Source organism: Schistocerca americana, chromosome 6 (genome assembly GCF_021461395.2).
Source record: "Schistocerca americana isolate TAMUIC-IGC-003095 chromosome 6, iqSchAmer2.1, whole genome shotgun sequence".
Taxonomy (NCBI): Eukaryota; Metazoa; Arthropoda; class Insecta; order Orthoptera; family Acrididae; genus Schistocerca; species Schistocerca americana.
Window position 1 is genome coordinate 142,534,742 of NC_060124.1, and position 20,179 is coordinate 142,554,920.

The window sequence follows — 20,179 nt, forward strand, 5'->3', positions numbered from 1 at the left end:
TGAGATGCCATCTAAAGAAAATACTAGCTACCGCAGCTCTTGTATTATTTATCAGGACCCAGTAATTGACTTTCTTATGGCACCTTCAGAATTCTTTAAAATTCTGGAAACCTTAACAGTGCTGAAAAACTTCCACTCCCAGACACCAAGTCGCTTCCCTTTCTAGATTTATCACCAGTCTGGGATTTCTTTTTCTTACCATTAAAGGGTTTTAGAAGGGTGGCTGGCACCTTTGGATTTAAAGGTAAGGAACCTGCTATCCCAGTTTTCCTCTCTTCTTGAATTTCAGTTGTTCCAGTATTCTTTGAAGTGCACAAAGTTGCACTTTGTTGTGGTCTTTAGTCCAGAGACTAGTTTGATGCAGCTCTCCATGCTACTCTATTCTGTGCAAGCTTTTGCATCTGTGAGTAACTACTGCAATCTACATCCTTCTGAACCTGCTTGGTGTATTCATCTCTTGGTCTCCGTCTACGATTTTTACCCTCCACAATTCCCTCCAGTACTAATCTGGTGGTGCCTCGGAACATGTCCTGCCAACTGATCCCTTCTTCTTGTCAAGTTGTGCCACAAATTCCTCTTCTCACCAATTCTATTCAGTATCTCTTCATTAGCTACATGATCTACCCATCTAATCTTCAGCATTCTTCAGTAGCAAAGCATTTTGAAAGCTTCTGTTCTCTTCATGTCTAAAATATTTATTGTCCATGTTTCACTTCCATACATGGCTACACTGCATACAAATATTTTCAGAAAAGACATCCTGACACTTAAATCTGTACTCGATGTTAACAAATTTCTCTTCTTCAGAAATTCTCTCACAGAATTACAATGTCATTTTTATTTCTTCTACATGGATTTTAATTCCTACTCAAAATTTTTCTTTTGTTTCGTAGGGGTTAGGCTACAACCCTGTCTCACTCTCTTCCCAACCACTGCTTCCCTTTTGTGCCCCTCAACTCTTACAACTGCCATCTGCTTTCTGTACAAATTGTAAATAGCCTTTCACTCCATGCATTTTACCCTTGCCACCTTCGGAATTTGAAAGAGAGTATTCCAGTCAACACTGTCAAAAGCTTCCTCTAAGTCTAGAAATGAAGGTTTGCCTTTCATTAATCTATCTTGTAAGATAAGGTGTAGGGCCAGTATCGCCTCGTCTGTTACAACATTTCTATGGAATCCAAACTGATCTTCTCCGAGATCAGTTTCTACCAGGTTTTCCATTCATTTGTAAAGAATTTGTGTTAGTATTTTGCAGTCATGATTTATTAAACTGATAGTTCAGTAATTTTCACACCTGTTGACACCTCCTTTCTTTGGGATTGGAATTATTATATTTTTCTTGAAATCTAAGGGTATTTCGCCTGTCTCGTACATCTTGCTCACCAGATGGTATAGTTCAGTCATGGTTGGCTCTCCCAAGGCTATCAGTAGGTCTTATGGAATGGTGTCTGCTCCTGGGGCCTTGTTTCGACTTAGATCTTTCAGCGCTTTGTCAAATTCTTCATCCAGTTTCATGTCTCCCATTTCATCTTCAGCTATATCCTCTTCCATTTCCATAATATTGTCTCCAAGTACATCACCCTTGTATAGACCCTTTATATATTCCTTCCAACTTTCTGCTTTCCCTTCTTTGCTTAGAACTGGGTTTCCATCTGAGCTCTTTATATTCATACAAGTGGTTCTCTTTTCTCCAAAGATCTCTTTAATTTTCCTGTAGGCAGTATCTGTTTTACCTGTAGTGATATACGATTATAAATCCTTACATTTGTTCTCTAGCCATCCTTTCTTATCCATTTTACACTTCCTGACGATCTCATTTTCAAGACATTCGTATTCCTTTTGCCTGCTTCATTTACTGCATTTTAAAGTTTTCTCCTGTCATCAGTTAAATTCAGTATCTCTTCTGTTACCTAATGACATGCTGGCTCACTGTCTGAATAATTTCTTTTCTCACCTCAAACATTTCTTCATTCTCTTCATCATCGGCAGAGTGTTGGCATATAAACTTGTACAAATTTGGCATGCATGGGCTTTGCGTCTATCTTGTTACAATAACGCATTCAATGTGCTGTTTGTAGCAGCTTATCCATGCTCCTATTTTTATATTCATTATTATATCTTCTCCAGCATTACCCCTATTTGATTTTTTATTTATAATTCTGTATTCACCTGACCAGAAGTCTTGTTCCTCCTGCCAACAAACTTCACTAATTGTCAGTATATCTAACTTTAACTTATCCCTTTCCCTTTTTAAATTTTCTAACCTACCTGCCCCATTAAGGGATATGACATTCCTTGCTCTGATCCATAGAACTCCAGTTTTCATTCTCTTGATAATGACTACCTCCAGAGTAGTCCCCACCCAGAGGTCCCAATGGGGACTATTTTACCTCCGGAATATTTTACCCAAGAGGACGCCATCATCATTTAACCATACAATAAACCTGCATGCCCTCGGGAGAAATTACGGCTGTAGTTTCCCCTTGCTTTCAGCCATTCGCAGCACCAGCACAGCAATGCCGTTTTGGTTAATGTTACAAGGCCAGATCAGTCAATCATTGAGACTGTTGCCCCTGCAACTACTGAAAAGGCTGCTGCCTCTCTTCAGGGACCACATGTTTGTCTGGCCTCTCAACAGACACCCTTCGTTGTGGTCGCACCTATGGTACGGCTATCTGTATCGCTGAAGCACGCGCAAGCCTCACCACCACCGCAAGGTCTATGGTTCATCAGGGGGATTGCACCTTACAGTGTTGTTATTCCCTTGCCATTATTATCCAGTTCTTGCTTATTTCAGAAATTTTGATACTTCCTTCAGTATTTCAGATTTGAGAGTTCCAGTTTTGCGTATTGGTTTGTTGCACGTTCTAGCAAAATGCTTTAACTTACTGTTAGCCTATTTAAATTTCTTCCCTAAGCACTTGAACACTATTTCCATAGCTTGTGTGTATGTTCAGGGACTGCTGGTTATTCGACACATTGCTTGTCTAAATTGTCCTTCAAGTTTGTCTATTCTCACATTCATTGTCCTTGCATTCAGATTTTTTTTCCATGCTCTGGAACAGATTCTGAATCAAGAAGGCTACCCTACTCTCCACATCTGATCAGTTTTCGTCTGTATCCATGAGCATATTGCAGATCTGTATACAATAACACCCATCCAGTAGGTCCTTCAGGATTTTTCAATAGTTATTCACACTCAACTGGTCTATTTTTATTTTCAATCAACACTCTGTAGTGTACTGTATGGTTTACTGAGTATGCAAAACTTGTTTATTTTGAATGGAAATGAAAACAAGTAGCAGTTGTTGTAAGATATTTTCTTCTGTAACTTTCGTAAAGTTTTTTGAGCTACATTAGTATTCCAGCTCAAGTAACTGAAGCTGTCGGCAAACAGATAAAAAAAAAAAAAAAAGTTCAACTGATCAACAAAATATGAGTTTAGTAAAGAATACATCTTTAATGATCGAGCGGAGCAAATAAAAATATGCTTGTAGTATTGTTTAATCAGTGTGTGTACTGGTACAAGAGCAATTTCTACAAGGTTTAAGTCAGAACCTTCCTACAAAATCTTATGTACTTTGATGCCATCCAAGCATGAAATGAATTGTAATACACAAAACAAATCAATTTGACTCATGAAATAAAATAATGGAGGAACCAAATTCTAAGTACTGAAAGAGCATTATTTATGTTCATCAAAGAGATAATCGCTAAAAGTTTGGTAATATTAAGAGATGCAATTCCATGGGAATTGGAGAACACCTGAAATGAGAGCCACAGTATCAACATTATGATAATCTTGGCCTACAAATGCACAGTTGTTTTACATCCTAGGAATTACAAAGTGTGGGAACTATTCACACTCCTTTCAGATATTGCTTTTCTTATACCATCATGTAGTGTCACTAAGGAAGATCATTTCTGCATGAAGTGAGGGAGTTAGTATGCTTGAGCATTGCCCATGAAAAATCAGTTGCCTTACACACGACGGAACAGAAGGATATGCGTGCAGATGCTGTATCTTCTATACCTTAAAAATCATCTCACAACATGTGACAGACTTCCTTCCGAGAAAGAGACAGTGTACCACTGAATCTCCATTGTGAATGGCAAATCATTCACTGACAAGAACACAATTCATTCACTGACAAGAACACAATTGGTAAGTTTGCAAAGTAAATAAAATTCAAGTGTTGATTTGTTGTGACTATATCCCCGTGATAAGAAATTATTCAATCACATCTAAATTTTTCGCCATTTTTTATTTTGTATTTCAAAGGACTGATTGAGGAGGATGAAGAAGACTTTAGAGGTTAAGTTCTTTGAGAAAGCTCATCAAGCATAATACTGAAAGAATCATGACCAATGAGTGGAAGGTTGCGCTGAAATGGAAACAGTACTTCAGTAGAATGAATTATCACTCTACAGTGGAGTGTGCACTGATTTGAAACTTCTGGGCAGATTAAAACTGTGTGCTGGACTGGGACTAAAACCTGAGACCTTTGCCTTTCGTGGGCATGTGCTCTACTAACTGAGCTATGGAAGCAAGAGTCACAACCCACTCCACAGCTTCACTTCTGCCAGTATTTCATCTAGTATAAGGTTGAAGATGAGCAGTTTTAATCTGCTAGGAAGTTTCAGTACTTTGGTAATCTTCTCAACTGTGGTCATTCCAACAATCTGAGTTTCAGTATCAAGTCAACCTACAATCAAAGTATTTTCCATTCACACTGGAGGAAACAAATAAGAAACCTGAAGAAAAACAAAAATGCAGGTGAGGATGGGATCCAGGCAGACTTCTTGAAGAGGGAGGATGGAAATTCCAAGAGAGACCTTCACTAACTAGTCAAGATGATATGGACTGTGGAAGAAATTCCAGAAGAATGGAAAACAGTTATCAGCTTTTTGATTTAGAAGGAGGATGTCACTATTGTTACATTTCTCTGTAATATGCTATACAAATGTGTAGTGGATAGAATCCAGCTGCTAGTAGGAGAAATAATTGTTGAATACCAAGGGTCACTCCACAGTTGATGACATCAATGTGCTCTGACAACTCATGGAGATGATGTGAGAACATTGAGGTGGTCTGTGTTATGTTTTGTGGATGTCACATGCCTTTATTCACCAAGAATTTGTAATGAAGTGCCTGATCATTCACTGACTCACCCACTCACTCACTGTGTTCCTCAGATCTCTTCAAGGAGAAAGATCTTCAGGGGTGTGAGGAGGGTCAAGTTATACATTAACATGAGACAAAGATATCATAGAAACTTAATCTGTGTCCTGTATCAGCTCAACTAGTTTTGCTTAATTATTGGGCCCTAATTTCCCAGACAATTTTGTAAAATTTGACTACCTGTGCAGTTAGCAAATACTGCACATTTTAACACCTTTTCATAATTTTTTGACTTTTCTTTTGATATTTCAAAATACAAAAAATTGTGAGGTTTTCAAAACATTTTGGGGAGTAAATTAAAGTATAACTCCAAAACTATTAAATCTATAGAAATTATTCTGATGGAATTTTTAATGTCTTAATTGCACTTTAATCTGATATGCAACATAATAGTATTGACTTTTCAAAGTTTCAAACACCTGTTTCACATTTTCTCAGAAAATTGTGTTCTGTGTTTGCAACAATGGAAATAAAGGAAAGGCAAAACCTGGACAGGTGGAAGTGGAGAGGGGGCAGGGAGGATGCACGAGGATGGATAGGGTAGCGGGATAGTTTGAGGCAGGTCTTTTGACAGATGGCCCAGCAATGGCACAAAAAGACAAAAGGAGTAGACGGGCTACAGCATATAAGAGGACAGTGTGGGGGGGGAGGGGGGGGGGGGAATGGAAAGGAAAGTGGAGATGGAGAGAGAAGCAGGGGGTAGTGAGGGAAAGGGATCTGAGTGGAACGGAGGGATGAGAGGAAAGTGTTGTAATCTGGATGGTGAAGGAGTGGCGGAGGGTGTGGACAGAAGAGGAAAGGGAAATGTAAGGTAAGGCAATGGGAAACATTTTAATGTAGGTTTAGGCCAGAGGGAAGTGCAGTAGTGTTGAATATGCTATTGCAACAATTCCCACATGCACAATTCATTGGAACTAGTGATGGAAGTGAATATCCAAAAGGCTATGTAGTGAAGCAACTGTTGAAGCCATTTATGTTGTGGTGCACAACATGTTACAAACTGGATGGTCAGATCTCCAATTTGCCAAAGTTTGGTGGTGGCCATTCATGTGAGTATACAGCGATTTACTTGTCGTGGCCACATAGAATGCCTCATTGTAATTAATTACAGCATTACTGGTATATAAAATGGCTGCTTTCACATGTGGCCCTGCCTTTTATAACCTTACCAGAGGCTTTATTGACAGACCATATTCTATCCAGCTCATCCATCAACAGATCTCTCATACTGTCTCCTCCTCTGACATCAGTAAAAATGTTTACTGCACACCAACCAGCACTCCTCTAATCACCTAGTATTGCACTGTCCTTGAGAAGCTTATCTACATCCTTCACCAAGGCTTTGACTATCTCTTGTTGTGCCCTGAGATGAGGGATATCCTACCCAGAATCCTACCTACATCACCTACAGTTATGTTCCACCACCCACTCAACCCACAGAATATACTTATTCCAACCTTCCTCCCAATCCTGCAGTAGGTCTTTCCATTATTGTCAACTCAGGTGTAAGACCTATCCCATACACCCACCAACCACTTCATACTGCAGTTCAATTGCAGGCATTTCCTAACCTTAAAAGACAGGGCCACATGTGAAAGCAGCCATGTTATATGTTAGCTACTATGCAATTACTGTGCAGCATTCTACGTGGGAATGGCAAGTAACCAACAGACTACTCGCAAAAATGTCCCACAGCCAAACTGTGACAAACGGTATACTTGACCATCTAGTTACCTAACATGCTACACACAACAACACAGATGGCATCAACAGATGATTCACTATGCAAGCGAGTTGAATACTCCTTCCCAGCATTAGTTTTCTGAACTAGAAAGTTGAGAATTGTTTATACAGCCTATCCCACACTCTCGCAATCCCACTAGTCTAAAACTACACTAACCTGTTTCCCATTGCATTGCCTTAAATTTTCCTTAGACTCTTCTGTCCACATGGCTCCTGCTCTGTACAGATTGTGTACTGCCTGCAACAATCACTCTTTCTGCCTCCAATGTGGGCCCTCCCTCTCCCCCTCCCTCCAACCCTCTCCCCCTCCCTCCAACCCTCTCCCCCTCCCTCCAACCCTCTCCCCCTCCCTCCAACCCTCTCCCCCTCCATCCAACCCTCTCCCCCTCCCTCCAACCCTCTCCCCCTCCATCCAACCCTCTCCCCCTCCATCCAACCCTCTCCCCCTCCCTCCAACCCTCTCCCCCTCCATCCAACCCTCTCCCCCTCCCTCCAACCCTCTCCCCCTCCCTCCAACCCTCTCCCCCTCCCTCCAACCCTCTCCCCCTCCCTCCAACCCTCTCCCCCTCCCTCCCTCTCCGATCCCAACCTTCTCCCTATCTTCCTCCCCCCTTCTACCCCTCCTCATCTCCTTTCCCTGCCCTAAACCCACACCACCCCTACCATCTCTCCCTCCCCTCCCAGTACCTCCCCCCTCCACCTCCACCTCTGCCCCCCTCCACCTCTGCCCCCCCTCCACCTCTGCCCCCCCTCCACCTCTGCCCCCCCTCCACCTCTGCCCCCCCTCCACCTCTGCCCCCCTCCACCTCTGCCCCCCTCCACCTCTGCCCCCCTCCACCTCTGCCCCCCTCCACCTCTGCCCCCCTCCACCTCTGCCCCCCCTCCACCTCTGCCCCCCCTCCACCTCTGCCCCCCTCCACCTCTGCCCCCCTCCACCTCTGTCCCCCTCCACCTCTGCCCCCCCTCCACCTCTGCCCCCCCTCCACCTCTGCACCCCCTCCACCTCCACCTCTGCACCCCCTCCGCCTCCACCTCTGCCCCCCTCCGCCTCCACCTCTGCCCCCCTCCGCCTCCACCTCTGCCCCCCTCCGCCTCCACCTCTGCCCCCCTCCGCCTCCACCTCTGCCCCCCTCCGCCTCCACCTCTGCCCCCCTCCGCCTCCACCTCTGCCCCCCTCCGCCTCCACCTCTGCCCCCCTCCGCCTCCACCTCTGCCCCCCTCCGCCTCCACCTCTGCCCCCCCCCTCCGCCTCCACCTCTGCCCCCCCTCTGCCTCCACCTCTGCCCCCCCTCCGCCTCCACCTCTGCCCCCCCCTCCGCCTCCACCTCTGTCCCCCCTCCGCCTCCACCTCTGCCCCCCCCTCCGCCTCCACCTCTGTCCCCCCTCCGCCTCCACCTCTGCCCCCCCCTCCGCCTCCACCTCTGCCTCCCCTCCGCCTCCACCTCTGCCCCCCCTCCGCCTCCACCCCTGCCCCCCCCCTCCGCCTCCACCCCTGCCCCCCCCCTCCGCCTCCACCCCTGCCCCCCTTCCGCCTCTACCTGTGGCTCCCCCCTCTGCCTCTACCTGTGGCCCCCTCCACCTCGTCTCACTTCTTCTCACCCCCTGTCTCTCTTCATCTCCATCTTTCTCTCCTTTCCTCCCCTCTGCCTCCCATGTGCTCTATTCCTGATCAGCTTTCCTATGTTGAGCGACCTGCCTTGCACTATGTTACTACCACACCTGTTGCCTCTTGTGTCCTTCATTATCCCCTCCCCACTTCCATCTACTACTATCAATAATCAACATTCAGTCTCCCTGCGGGTGTGTTCGTTTGGGTGCTCATGTGATTGTGTGTGTGTGTGTGTGTGTGTGTGTGTGTGTGTGAATCTGCTGTAGTTTCACTAGAGAAAGAGCAAGAGCTTGAAAGCTAGTGTAAATATGGTTTTCTGTTGCATGTTCTTTTTGCTTTTGATAAAATTTGAAGATGGGGCAAGGATGGGTTGAAAGTGTAACCAATTTCTGAATATAGTATTTCAACATACTGTTTAAAAAAACAGTTCAATTGCAAGAAATAGTCAACAGTTAAAGAGCATGTAGCTTATGTTACAGCTTCTGTTCTACTGTTAGATGATAGTCATTCCACTGCAGTGTTTACAGATATTATTGCATGTACCATGTACGAGCTATACTATTAACTTCACAAGTGTGAATTAATGGTGTTAGATGCTTACTGACAACATTAAAATGGTCATCTCTGAAGCTGCTTTAAAAAGTTGTTAGCTGATGTTTTGTGTACAGAGAAGTTATAGAAAGTAACTTTATAAAGTTCTCATAACCTATGATTTTGTTGACAATCACTGCATCTTTTGTTGTATACCACAAGTAGGGTAATATGGAGCTCAAACATAACAGGCTTCTTTTGGGGGTCATTTTCATAGCAGTTGTGTACAAATTACAGGAGTTTAAAAGAAAGCTGCCTTTTGCTTGCTGCCCATTAAGTCTTTTATTTAACCTGCACACCTACATAATTTTGCTTTATTTACGAGGGATCTTAAGTGGATGTCCAGAAATATTACACTTTTTTTTTCATTTGCACATATACATTATTGTTTGCACATATACATTATTGTTTGCACATATACATTATTGTTTGCACATATACATTATTGTTTGCACATATACATTATTGTTTGCACATATACATTATTGTTTGCACATATACATTATTGTTTGCACATATACATTATTGTTTGCACATATAAGTTATAGACTTAAAACAGTTCATTGAAGTTTTTATAATAAAATGGAAAAGTACTTACAGATCAGTGCCTAATTCATTGTTTGTGAGCCAAACAGCTCTCTTTCATGTGGCAAACTAGTTGAAACCATGCAGCTTTCTTTGTGGTCACTCTGTTTTTGACATATAGCACTGTGGCTTTCAGTTCTATGTCCAGAGTGTAATTTGTTTCTGTAAGTGTTGCCACCTTCCTCAACTTTTGCTTTCAGTTGTTTCTTGTTCATATGCGTGTTTTTGTGTGTGTGTGTGTGTGTGTGTGTGTGTGTGTGTGTGTGTGTAGGGGAGGTAGTTGGCATGCATGTGTATTCTCTTTATTTTTATTTGTTTATCAATATTTTTCCTCTTTCATTAGGTACAAAGCATGGTCAGAAAGTAAGTGTACTAGATTTTAGAAAAAGTGTGTTTTTGAAAAAGGTTACAGGATATTGTAGATACACTTGTTGACATAACTGCCATCCCGTTCACTGCATGTGATGAGCTGTGCCCAAGCTTCTTCATGCTCTGCTGCCAGCACCTTCCCCCACTTCAGAACCTACTTTTGCTCTTGCTCATCAATTGAAAATTTAATTCCATTCATGCATGCTATTGGGGAGATTAAAAGATGATGATATGAAGGTTTCAAATCAAGGGAGTTCAGGCGGCTTTAAAACATCACACCCTAAAGAGTCAAAGAACAGCCTTGGTGGCTAACGCTGTTTGAGGACAGGCATTGTCAAGCAACAAGCACACTCTTCTCATCAGTAATCCAACAGTAATCCCCTCCTTGTGTTTTGGATGCTCCCTTTGAGTTTCTTTAGGCTCTCTCAGTATCATCGTATTTTGATGGTCTCGCCTGGAGGCACAAATTAGACCAAAATGATGCCAACACAGAGGCCATGATTTTTTTGCAGGAAATTGTGGTTTTGAATTTTTTGGCAGATTGGGAATTGGTGTGACATCACTGTAATGACAATTCCACCCCCTCCTTCTCTCTCAGGTGTGTAATGAGCCACCAATGTCTCATCTCCAGTCACAATAGTGCTCAGAAAATGCTCACCTATCAATTCAAGTCACTCGAGAAACTTGGTCGCTTTTGACCCAGCTCTTGTGCTACTCTGTCAGCTGTTTTGGGACCCATCTTTCTGGTATCCCAACATTTCTGTTTGTGTCTCATATAAGAGTGTTCTGGGGACATCACACAAATTTCATTCACTGTCAATCAACAGTCTACCGGAACAGTTATCTCGATTTTTAGCACCAACTCATCAGGCAATATGGACAGATCTTTCACTTGTGTGTTTGTCATGAACATTTGTTCCACTAAACTCCCTACAGCACTTAAACATATACCTTCTGTTCATAATGCCTTTGCCATAAATGGTTTTGATTAAAAAAAAAAAGGTAAGTGTTTCTCCTTTCACAAGTAGGAAGCGATTCACAGCACGTGGCTCACACTTGGCGGGATTTCTTACTGACAGCTTTCATGCAAATGGACACCATAATGCAAGTTTTATGTATTACCATGTTCCTGGGTTGCTCACTTTGGTTAGGGGATTCCCTCCCTCTCTATGACTCAGTGTTGCCAACCACAGCCTGTTATGGTCACCGTACACTTACTTCCTGAACATGCATCATACTTAGGAGAGGAATGGGATTTGTGATCATCTATTGTGATTTCTGTCTGTTATGTGATCAGTCAGAGAAAAGAGGGAGTGGTTAGTCATACTGACTTGTTCATTCAGTAGTAGCTTATTTTCAGCCTTTGCTTTTGTATATTTGACAATTTTCTTGTAAGGTTAAGAGGTGCCTTTCATTATTCATTCAGACTATTTTTATGTCTTTCTCTCTTGTAGTAGGTTTGCGATTATCTCACTCTCTTTCTTACACATGCAACCCCCCCCCCCCCCCCCCACACACACACACACTCTTACTTGCTTACACATAACCATTGAAGCAAAAGCTGAGAAAGTTGGCAACACTTATAGAAATAAATGGCACTCTAGACACACAAAATGGCAGTTACAGTGCTATATGTTGAACACAGTGTGATGACAAAACTGCAAACTTTAAACCAGTTAGCAACATGAGAGAAAGCTTCAATGAACTAGATTAATTCTATAACCTACAAGTGCAAACAGAAAAATCATGTAATATTTGAGGACATCCACTGAAAATGTGTTGTAAATAAGGCAAAACCCATCTGTGTGCAGGAGTTAAATAAAAAACGTAATGTGTAGCAAGAAAATTGAGTTTTCTTTTAAACTACTGCAATCTTCATTCCTTACTGTTTAGATCCACTTTTCTGATGGCAGACCTGCACAATATAAAACAAAAAAAATGTAATATGCTTTCATAAGACTGATTACAACATTGGTGCACAAGGCTCTCTTTTAATCACACAGCATGATAAAAGTGCTTGCATCTAAGACAAGTGTACAAAATCTATTTGAAAATAAAATCATGATACACAAGTAGCATATGATTTTGCTCAAGAAACCGTTCCTAGCATCAATTTTGAAATTTGTCTAACAAAAGAATACTAGTGAAATAAAATAAAGTTATTCTCTAGATTCAGTAATCCATAAACAATCCCAGGGACTCGTACTACACTCTCACATTTGATTGCCTGATTTTCAGGTTGCAGTTATGCCATACTTCCTGAATGGTAATAAAAGTAGGCAAACTATTTCTAAACAACATACGTCCTCAGAATATCTGAGTGCCATTGAAGCTGGATTGGTTGCAGTTGCAATAACCAATAGTGCCAGTTTTCAAAGCTGGTGTCAGGTTGCTTGTATTCTTCAAAGGGACCACCAATCTAAGAAATTCAAAGCTAATTTTCTGCATTGAAAGGGTCGTGCTGCTTCATTTTTATAGCTCTGTACCTCAGTCAGTAAAAATGATACCCTTGTAGCATCATATTGTTGTCTGTCTGTCCTTCTTTTAATGCCCCTTTTTCTTAGTAATGTGTTAAGGTATCATCATGAAACTTATGTCAAATACTAAGGTCTACAGCCCTCAGCAGTGTAAAAAATTTAAGCTCTTTGGGGGATGCAATCACAAGATACAACCACTTACATAAAATATTTCAATATTACAAACAGACTTATCAGAACCTATAGACAAATTATCTACATACACAATTAAGATTGTACAGAACCCTCAGAGTGAGAGTCCTACTTTGTCTAAACCTAGAAATTTTAAACATGCTGGCTGACAGTATCCTAAATAAGATGAAGCCCAGGGTGCCTACTGAAGAGTGTATACATTGCTATTGGAAATGATCTAAATGAAAAATATCATATGAGTGAGACCTTAAGTAACACTGATAAAGTGATTGCTTTGCATTGTTTACTTCATTTATTTTAATCACCTGCACCAGAAAAAAAGATTATTTGAAACTCTTCTAGCTTTCTACTACTGAAATATCTTGATCAGATTTATACTATAGGGTTAATGAAGTGTGATTCAATATTTAGTAAGCCTAATACCTCACTGCAGTTTTTAAAGAAAACTACTGATATCCCCATGTGTTTCTAAAATCTTTTAGTCCTTTTATGTAACACATTGTTTTTAATGTTATATCTTAACAACCCATTCTTACTCCACATTGAAATTTAAATCACTGTTTGTGAACACACACATGGAAAACATAATCTCTATTAGAAAAAATACAAAAGGGGTGTTTTTTTATAACAGGTGCGGCAGTGAAAAGGACAATATTGATATGTCCAACATTTGTTCAGATTTATTTATGGTGATGCAGAACAAATACAACATGAATTTACAATTATTGTAACTTAACATGCCCATCACTTGAAAATGACATCACGTAGGTGGCCTCTATTTTCCTTCATACACATTTCAAGTTTCCTTTACACACATTTCAAGTCTTTATGGAAGTTAGACATCACAACTTGCATGACTGGCACTGGAATTCGATTAACTTCATCCAAAATTTGATCCTTCAGTTCTGTAATGGTGTGTGCAGAGTCACACCAGATGATCTGAGGTTTCAAATGACTCTAAAGGAAGAAATCGTGTGCTGAAAGGTCAGGGGATCTTGGAGGCCAGAAAATGTTCCCATTCTCTCTTATGAGATGACCAGGAAAGTTGTTCTGTAGTGTGTTAATGGAATCCCCTGAAGTATAGCATGTGGCCACAACTTATTGGAACACTGTGTTTGCAATTACAGGAAGAAAGAGAGAGAGAGAGAGAGAGAGAGAGAGAGAGAGAGAGAGAGAGAGAGAGAGAGAGAGAGGGAGGGAAATGGATTCCACAAGGTCCTGTTAAAGACTGGTATATGAGATGACTGATAACAGAAACTAATAAATAGGAGAGAGTAGGGAAGAAGCTTTCTAGATCAATGTGCTCTCTAGCTGCTGAATATGATTTGACGGTTGTGACCTCATCTTAACTTCTTTTGTTCAATGTGCAAAAAGTGCTTAGAATGATTTCACATTTGGATACCTTATTGTGTTATTACACTACTAAATTTATCTCAGTATGCCCTTAGCAGATGATTGTCTTATTATTAAAAAATTTCACCCAAATTATTATAAATGGAAAATATTGCATCTCGCCCACCTTCAAAGAACATCATTTTAGTGTAGCCTCACATAGCCAGTATCAATTCAACTAAAACCCTTTTGGGCATTAGGCTGCATCATTATAAAACACTGATTAAGCATTATTAAATGGACATTGTGACTGTATTTACAGCAGTTTTGGGGACTGTCTTCCCTTCAAACCATACTATTTCAGTCGTCAGTGGAATGTCAGTAGACATTTCAAACACTAGGCACCTTTGCTTGGGATGGCATATGAAAGGCTATTGCCTTTACTATGCTAACACATGATAGGCAGGCAACAGAAAAGTGCCATCTTGTACTTATGGGGCAGTTGATGCTGCAGCATGGTGTCAATACCACACAGCAGTTATCTTGTGACTGCTTGTTTATAAAGGAAGTTGAACCTAGGACCCAATGAACTGCTGACTGGCAAACAAACATAGCCTGGTGAATTGGGATTGCTGGCAGTCAGACTCCCTGTTTGTGCTGTTATGGCCTTCAGTTATCTCAACACCCTTTATTATTTTTTGCTGCTGCATCCACAGCTGCCTAGTAAATACATAGAGTTTGTGATAGCTTGGCGATCCTTCCAAAGCAACTTGACTTTGGACTGTCCAGTGATGTTCCAGAATGTGACATCAATTTTCAGTCATAACCAAAACAGTATAATGTATAGGGAACACTTACTCCAGAATCCAGCAATTTAGTCTTCCTGAAGAGCACTGCTGTCAGATGGTCAAAAAGTCTTTTTTATATGTTTATTGTGTTTCATAATGATGTGGCTAATTGCTCAAAAGGATTTTATTCAAACTACTGTATTGTCTAAAAGCTTAGTATGATCAAGAAATGACTTATTTCCTGAATTGGATATTTGGTGGGTTGCAAAACACAGTAAGGCCAAATCAAACAATGGAGAGTCCAGACTGGAATATGAACGGCTGTAAAAATGACAGACTGCTTCTCATCATAAAGATGACACTTTGAGTTGTAGACTGACCTAGTGAAAAGATTGTTACACTCTAAGCTTTTGGACAAATCCTCCTTCAGAAAATAAAGGGATGGACACGCACACGCACACGTGCACACACACACACGCGCACACACACACACACACACACACACACACACACACACACACACACACACACACACACACACACACACCACATTCACACAAGCAGGAACACCTCAAACACACAGGATTGCCATCTCTGGCCTCTTCAGCCGAACCAGCAGAACGAATCAGGCGGTTTCTGTGGTTACTCACAACAGAAATCATGAATGCATAGTCGAGTGATCTAAGCACATACCACAATCCAGTGAAAAGTCCAAATCATAAAATATTCGTCAGGCAAGGTTGAAATACACTGCTATCCAATGGTGCATACATAAGGCTTCAGTGACTAGCGGGATACTGGCCACAATCCTGGGTTGCAGTATATCGGGAAGTCCCTACCAAAAGGTGACACTACCTTGCCATGGTGGCTGTGCCCCACAAGCCATGGCTGTGTCCCACAAGCCATGGCTGTCTCCTGGAGCCCTAATATCTGTGACATATTCTCTCTATCGATACTCAGGCTCGGCGGCAAAAATCAGAATTGCCCTTGGATACTAGAGAAACAATGTCCAAAATGTGGAATTCTAAAACTGGAGATGGATATTTAAAAAAATATTACAACTACAAAATCTCTTCTGTAGCACTGAAAAGGCAAATAGAAAATATGAGTGACTTCGTTTTATTGCCACATGTGGTGTATATGCCCTCTATTGGTAGTTGATTCAATTCCTAAAAAGTAACTGTACAGAGATGTGGAAGAGACATTGGTGGCAGCTGATGGCACTTGTGAATTCTAGAAATATCTGTGGGATTCACACCCAGAGATCTTGGTGTGTAGGGAATATCCAAACATTTATCCGATATAATTTCAACACATGCTAAGACCATCCTTCCACTTCTAATCTCGCCTCATTTTATTATGTTCCTCTGATTTTACGTGCCAGTTCTACAGGATCTGCCACTATTCAGTGTCCACATCTTGCACTGCATCAAAGATTTTCCATAAAACTTGTTCAAAAATAAGGTTGTTATGAAAGTTTCCAGATATTCAAATTCTTTTAATACTATATCATTAGCTGGATTGATTTTCTGTACATAGCGAATTTACACTGCATGACTTGAGTGGATGACTGACTCTAGTGAAAACAATTGATCAGTGTGTGGCAAGATGCATCTGCTGTAAAAATTGTCTCCCTAATAGTTTAACCTTACTCCAGACAAGCATGTGATAAATAAATAGAGTAATGTGTGCTTCATGGGCTATTTCCAATCTAATTTTCAAAATAATTTTCATGGTCCAGTACCAAAGTACTTTTTTTCCAATAGAAGAAAGTCCCTTTGCCTTGTCATGTGTGAGATGGCCCAACTGCACTGAACCTACTTAAGTTCCTGAGGTACCTGCTGTGGAACGTTTTGTGACCCAGTCAGCTCTTCTGAGACTATGGTCTGTATTTTACGTGTATCAGTGTATCTGAGGATTCTGCTGTCTATGGACAGCTCCATTGAGTCATGAATGGATGCAGAAGAGCATGATTATGCACAGTTTATCTTCGTTTAATTTATGAATTAATGTGTTCACTAGTGTCATGTTGAACTATCTTCGGGATGGCTGTAGTACTTCCAAAAAATGTAGTCCCTCATATTTTGTTGCCCGATTTTGTTTGTGAAGGACAAATGCTGTGAACTGACTGTGTTCACAGTAAGTTTATCATTAACTGGTGCTAACACGTGCAAATTCTTCAACTTCATGTTGCAGGAATTCTGTAGCCTAACACTTCAGTATTTTTTATTCTTCACTCATGTTCATTGGACAAGTACTTTGCTGTTAGCAAGTGGCATCAACAACATACTTTCTGCCAAGTGCAGCAGCTGGATTGTTCATGTAGAGTTTTCTGTGATTATGGACATTATCTGGCTCGTTGAACAAGTGTATGATTAATTTTTTCCAAATCTAAATCTTAGCTATTACAGCCTCTCTAGTGATGACAACATTAAACCACTCAAAAGAGAGAGATTGTTTCCATACTGTATAATTACTGAGACACTGAGCTTCAATTATAAAAGTGTGCTGTTGTGGTTATAACCTCTCTCTCTTCTTGCTCTACAATCTAGCTTACTGTAACTTCCTTACTTCATTGCTTTCTAACCAGCTGTAATAAATTGCTTGTGGTTTTTGATGTATATGTTGACCCATTCATCATTATTGTCATTTTGTTGCACATAAAAGTCTTGTTGGTGCTCTGTGGATTTTTTGTTGACATTAATAATTACAATAATAACAGTGTAAGATTTATTTTAGTGTCATATTGGAGGAGCTTTACTGTGACTTGTCCCATTTTCAGTAAAGAGTGACCTATTTCTCTTTAAATTGCCTACACACTTAGGTCGCCAGTCCCTAGACTTACACAGTACTTAAACTAATGGATGCTACGGACAACACACACACGCGCACACACACACACACACACACACACACACACACACACACACACACACACACACACACACACGAGAGGACTCGAGCCTCCAGAGAAAGGGGTCGTGCAGTCCATGATATGGCGCCTCAAACTGCATGGCCACTCGACGTGGCTACTGAGATTATTGGGAAAGACCTATTGATGGCTGCTATAAATAATTTAAGTACATGGTTGACAAAGCGGAAAGAAAGTTAGTAATTACACTAATAGGGGTGAAATAGCGTGTGTTTCAGTTTTTACATTTAGCTGTTTTTTGCAGAACAGGTAATACAACAGTATTAAAATACATTAATTATTTCGGAAGGTTATGGAGCCTCACCACACAATTTATTTTGCATATTCCATTGCTGCCAGATCAAAGCTAAACTACTTGTCAAATGACAGAGTGATGTTAGGTTGATTGTACTTTTGTTGCTTATATTGAGCAGTTGTGCAAGTGCTACAGTTCTACACATATATTTATTGAATAGAAATTAAAGGAAAAAAGTGATAGGTTTTTATTTCCTAAGTAGTAATCTTTCTGTCTTTATTCCACACATTGATTCGTAATATCACATTTTATTGTCTTAGCTTTTAACACCTTTTTCAATGAATGTGATTCACACAAGTCATGCTTCTGAGTGAATGTGTATTTCAGTTTTGTTCCATAAGTGGAAAACATTTTGTTTGTTACAATTACAGCCCTAAAAAAATCCTTGAATGCTGCAAATCAAAGAATGGAACTTAGCTATCTTAGTTAATTTAGAATCCTTGACTTTAAAGTCTTTTCAAAATTTTATTATGTTATTCTTTTAAATAATCTTCATTTTCTTTATCATAAACTTATTACAACTTCTGTAACAGTAAAATAAAATAAAAAAGAAACTGTATCTTCATTGTCTGATATGCTGGCTAATACTTCACTATGAATGTACATAACTGAAAAGACCATTTATAGTTTGTGTATGCAACCTCTTCTTTTTATGTACATACTCTGACTGTTACAGTTCTAGATGTGCACATCCCTTTAGTGTGATGGTTTGGGAATGTGATGTGTAGCTAGCTTAGGATTAGTTATTTGTTCCTACAACCGTGACTGGATCTTATTTCAGAAGGCTCAGACCAAGAGGATGGAGATGACAACATCAGAAAACCTTTAGGTATGGTTTGTTTCTTTTCTTCTTTATATTTTATGCATCTTATTCTAATAGTGTGAGGACAAATCAAAAAGTAAATTCCCTTCTGTACTGCTCAGAAACAAATGAACAGAACTCATTGGAACGAGTGTCTTGTGATTTGTTCCTGCGAGATAGCACATAAGGCCACCAGGTGCCAAAACATATCAGCATACCATAACAATATACACTAAAAAACTATTTGCGGTCCATGAGTTGGTTTAGTAAAATGTGCAGAGTTCTTGCACCACAGATGTAGGCCTCAAGTGGCATATAGCAAGAAATTTTCTTTTAATATGCTGTACGTTATGTAATGTGTTCCACAGTGTAGCTTACAGCCCACACATGCCTCATAAAGGCAAAATAGAAGAAAATAATTTCTTATTTTATTTCTTGTTTGACCAACCTTCATAATTATGTCAACAAATAAAACTAAAGTTAAAAAGGATAGTGCCTTAGATGTTCAATCTGTCTACCAATATGCCTGCAGACATTATGGAAGATACTTTTTGATGTATCCTCATATAATACTTTGTATTTATTTGAGGCACTAAACGTTTAATTTTTATTTTTGTAAAAGCACTTTCTCTTCAAGTAATTTGGTAGCTTTTTAAGTAGAAATTATTTTAATGTCATAAGCCATTAATAATGATTTGTTTTCCAACCCTACAAGTACTTCTTAGTCATGATTATTACTAGTTTTTCTCTCATCTCACTCTTCTGAAGTAGATTAGGCACTTCACCATATTTCCCACTCCCCAGCCCCTTCCTCCTGAACTCAGATAAAGGATGAATGACCCAAGTATTTCACTCCCAATATCTTCTGACCAGGTGTAGATATTACTACGCTTCCATCCAGAAAAAAATTGAGCCAAGCTCTCACTAAATGAAAACTTTTTTCTTTTTTCACATGATCGTATAGTGAGTTCAACTGAGAAGTTACAACTTTCTCCAAATATTAAAAAGTGATTCTGTGTGAAGAATGCTACACACAAGTTGAAAAAACCATTGCCTTCTTAACACCCTCAATTTAACCCTGTCCTCCAGAAAGGTCATGTGTTGAAGGGAAAAAATTTCCTGTCAGATAAATTACTTTTGAACAGACCTTGCATGCTGTCTAAGCAGAACACATTCATTGTATTGTAACAAATTTTTATTGCAATTTTTAGTCCTGAGTCACACAAATATTTGTGTAAGCTGAGGCTGAAAATACAATAAAACAACTAAATTAAATTTGACT

The 20,179-nt window shown here is 40.3% G+C and overlaps 1 protein-coding gene across 8 annotated transcripts in view; it reads left to right on the forward strand.

Moving 5' to 3' along the window:
- The window catches only part of LOC124619437 (dystrobrevin beta), a 611,344-nt gene that overhangs the window by 572,527 nt on the left and 18,638 nt on the right, over nt 1-20,179 (forward strand). For 6 of the 8 annotated variants that reach the window (XM_047145818.1, XM_047145820.1, XM_047145814.1 and 3 more), the window contains one exon: nt 18,877-18,924. The exons of 1 other annotated variant lie outside the window; for it this stretch is intronic. In XM_047145818.1, the coding sequence (XP_047001774.1) occupies nt 18,877-18,924 (48 nt within the window). The remainder of the gene's footprint in view (nt 1-18,876; nt 18,925-20,179) is intronic. One more of the 8 variants, XM_047145819.1, reaches the window with a different exon arrangement.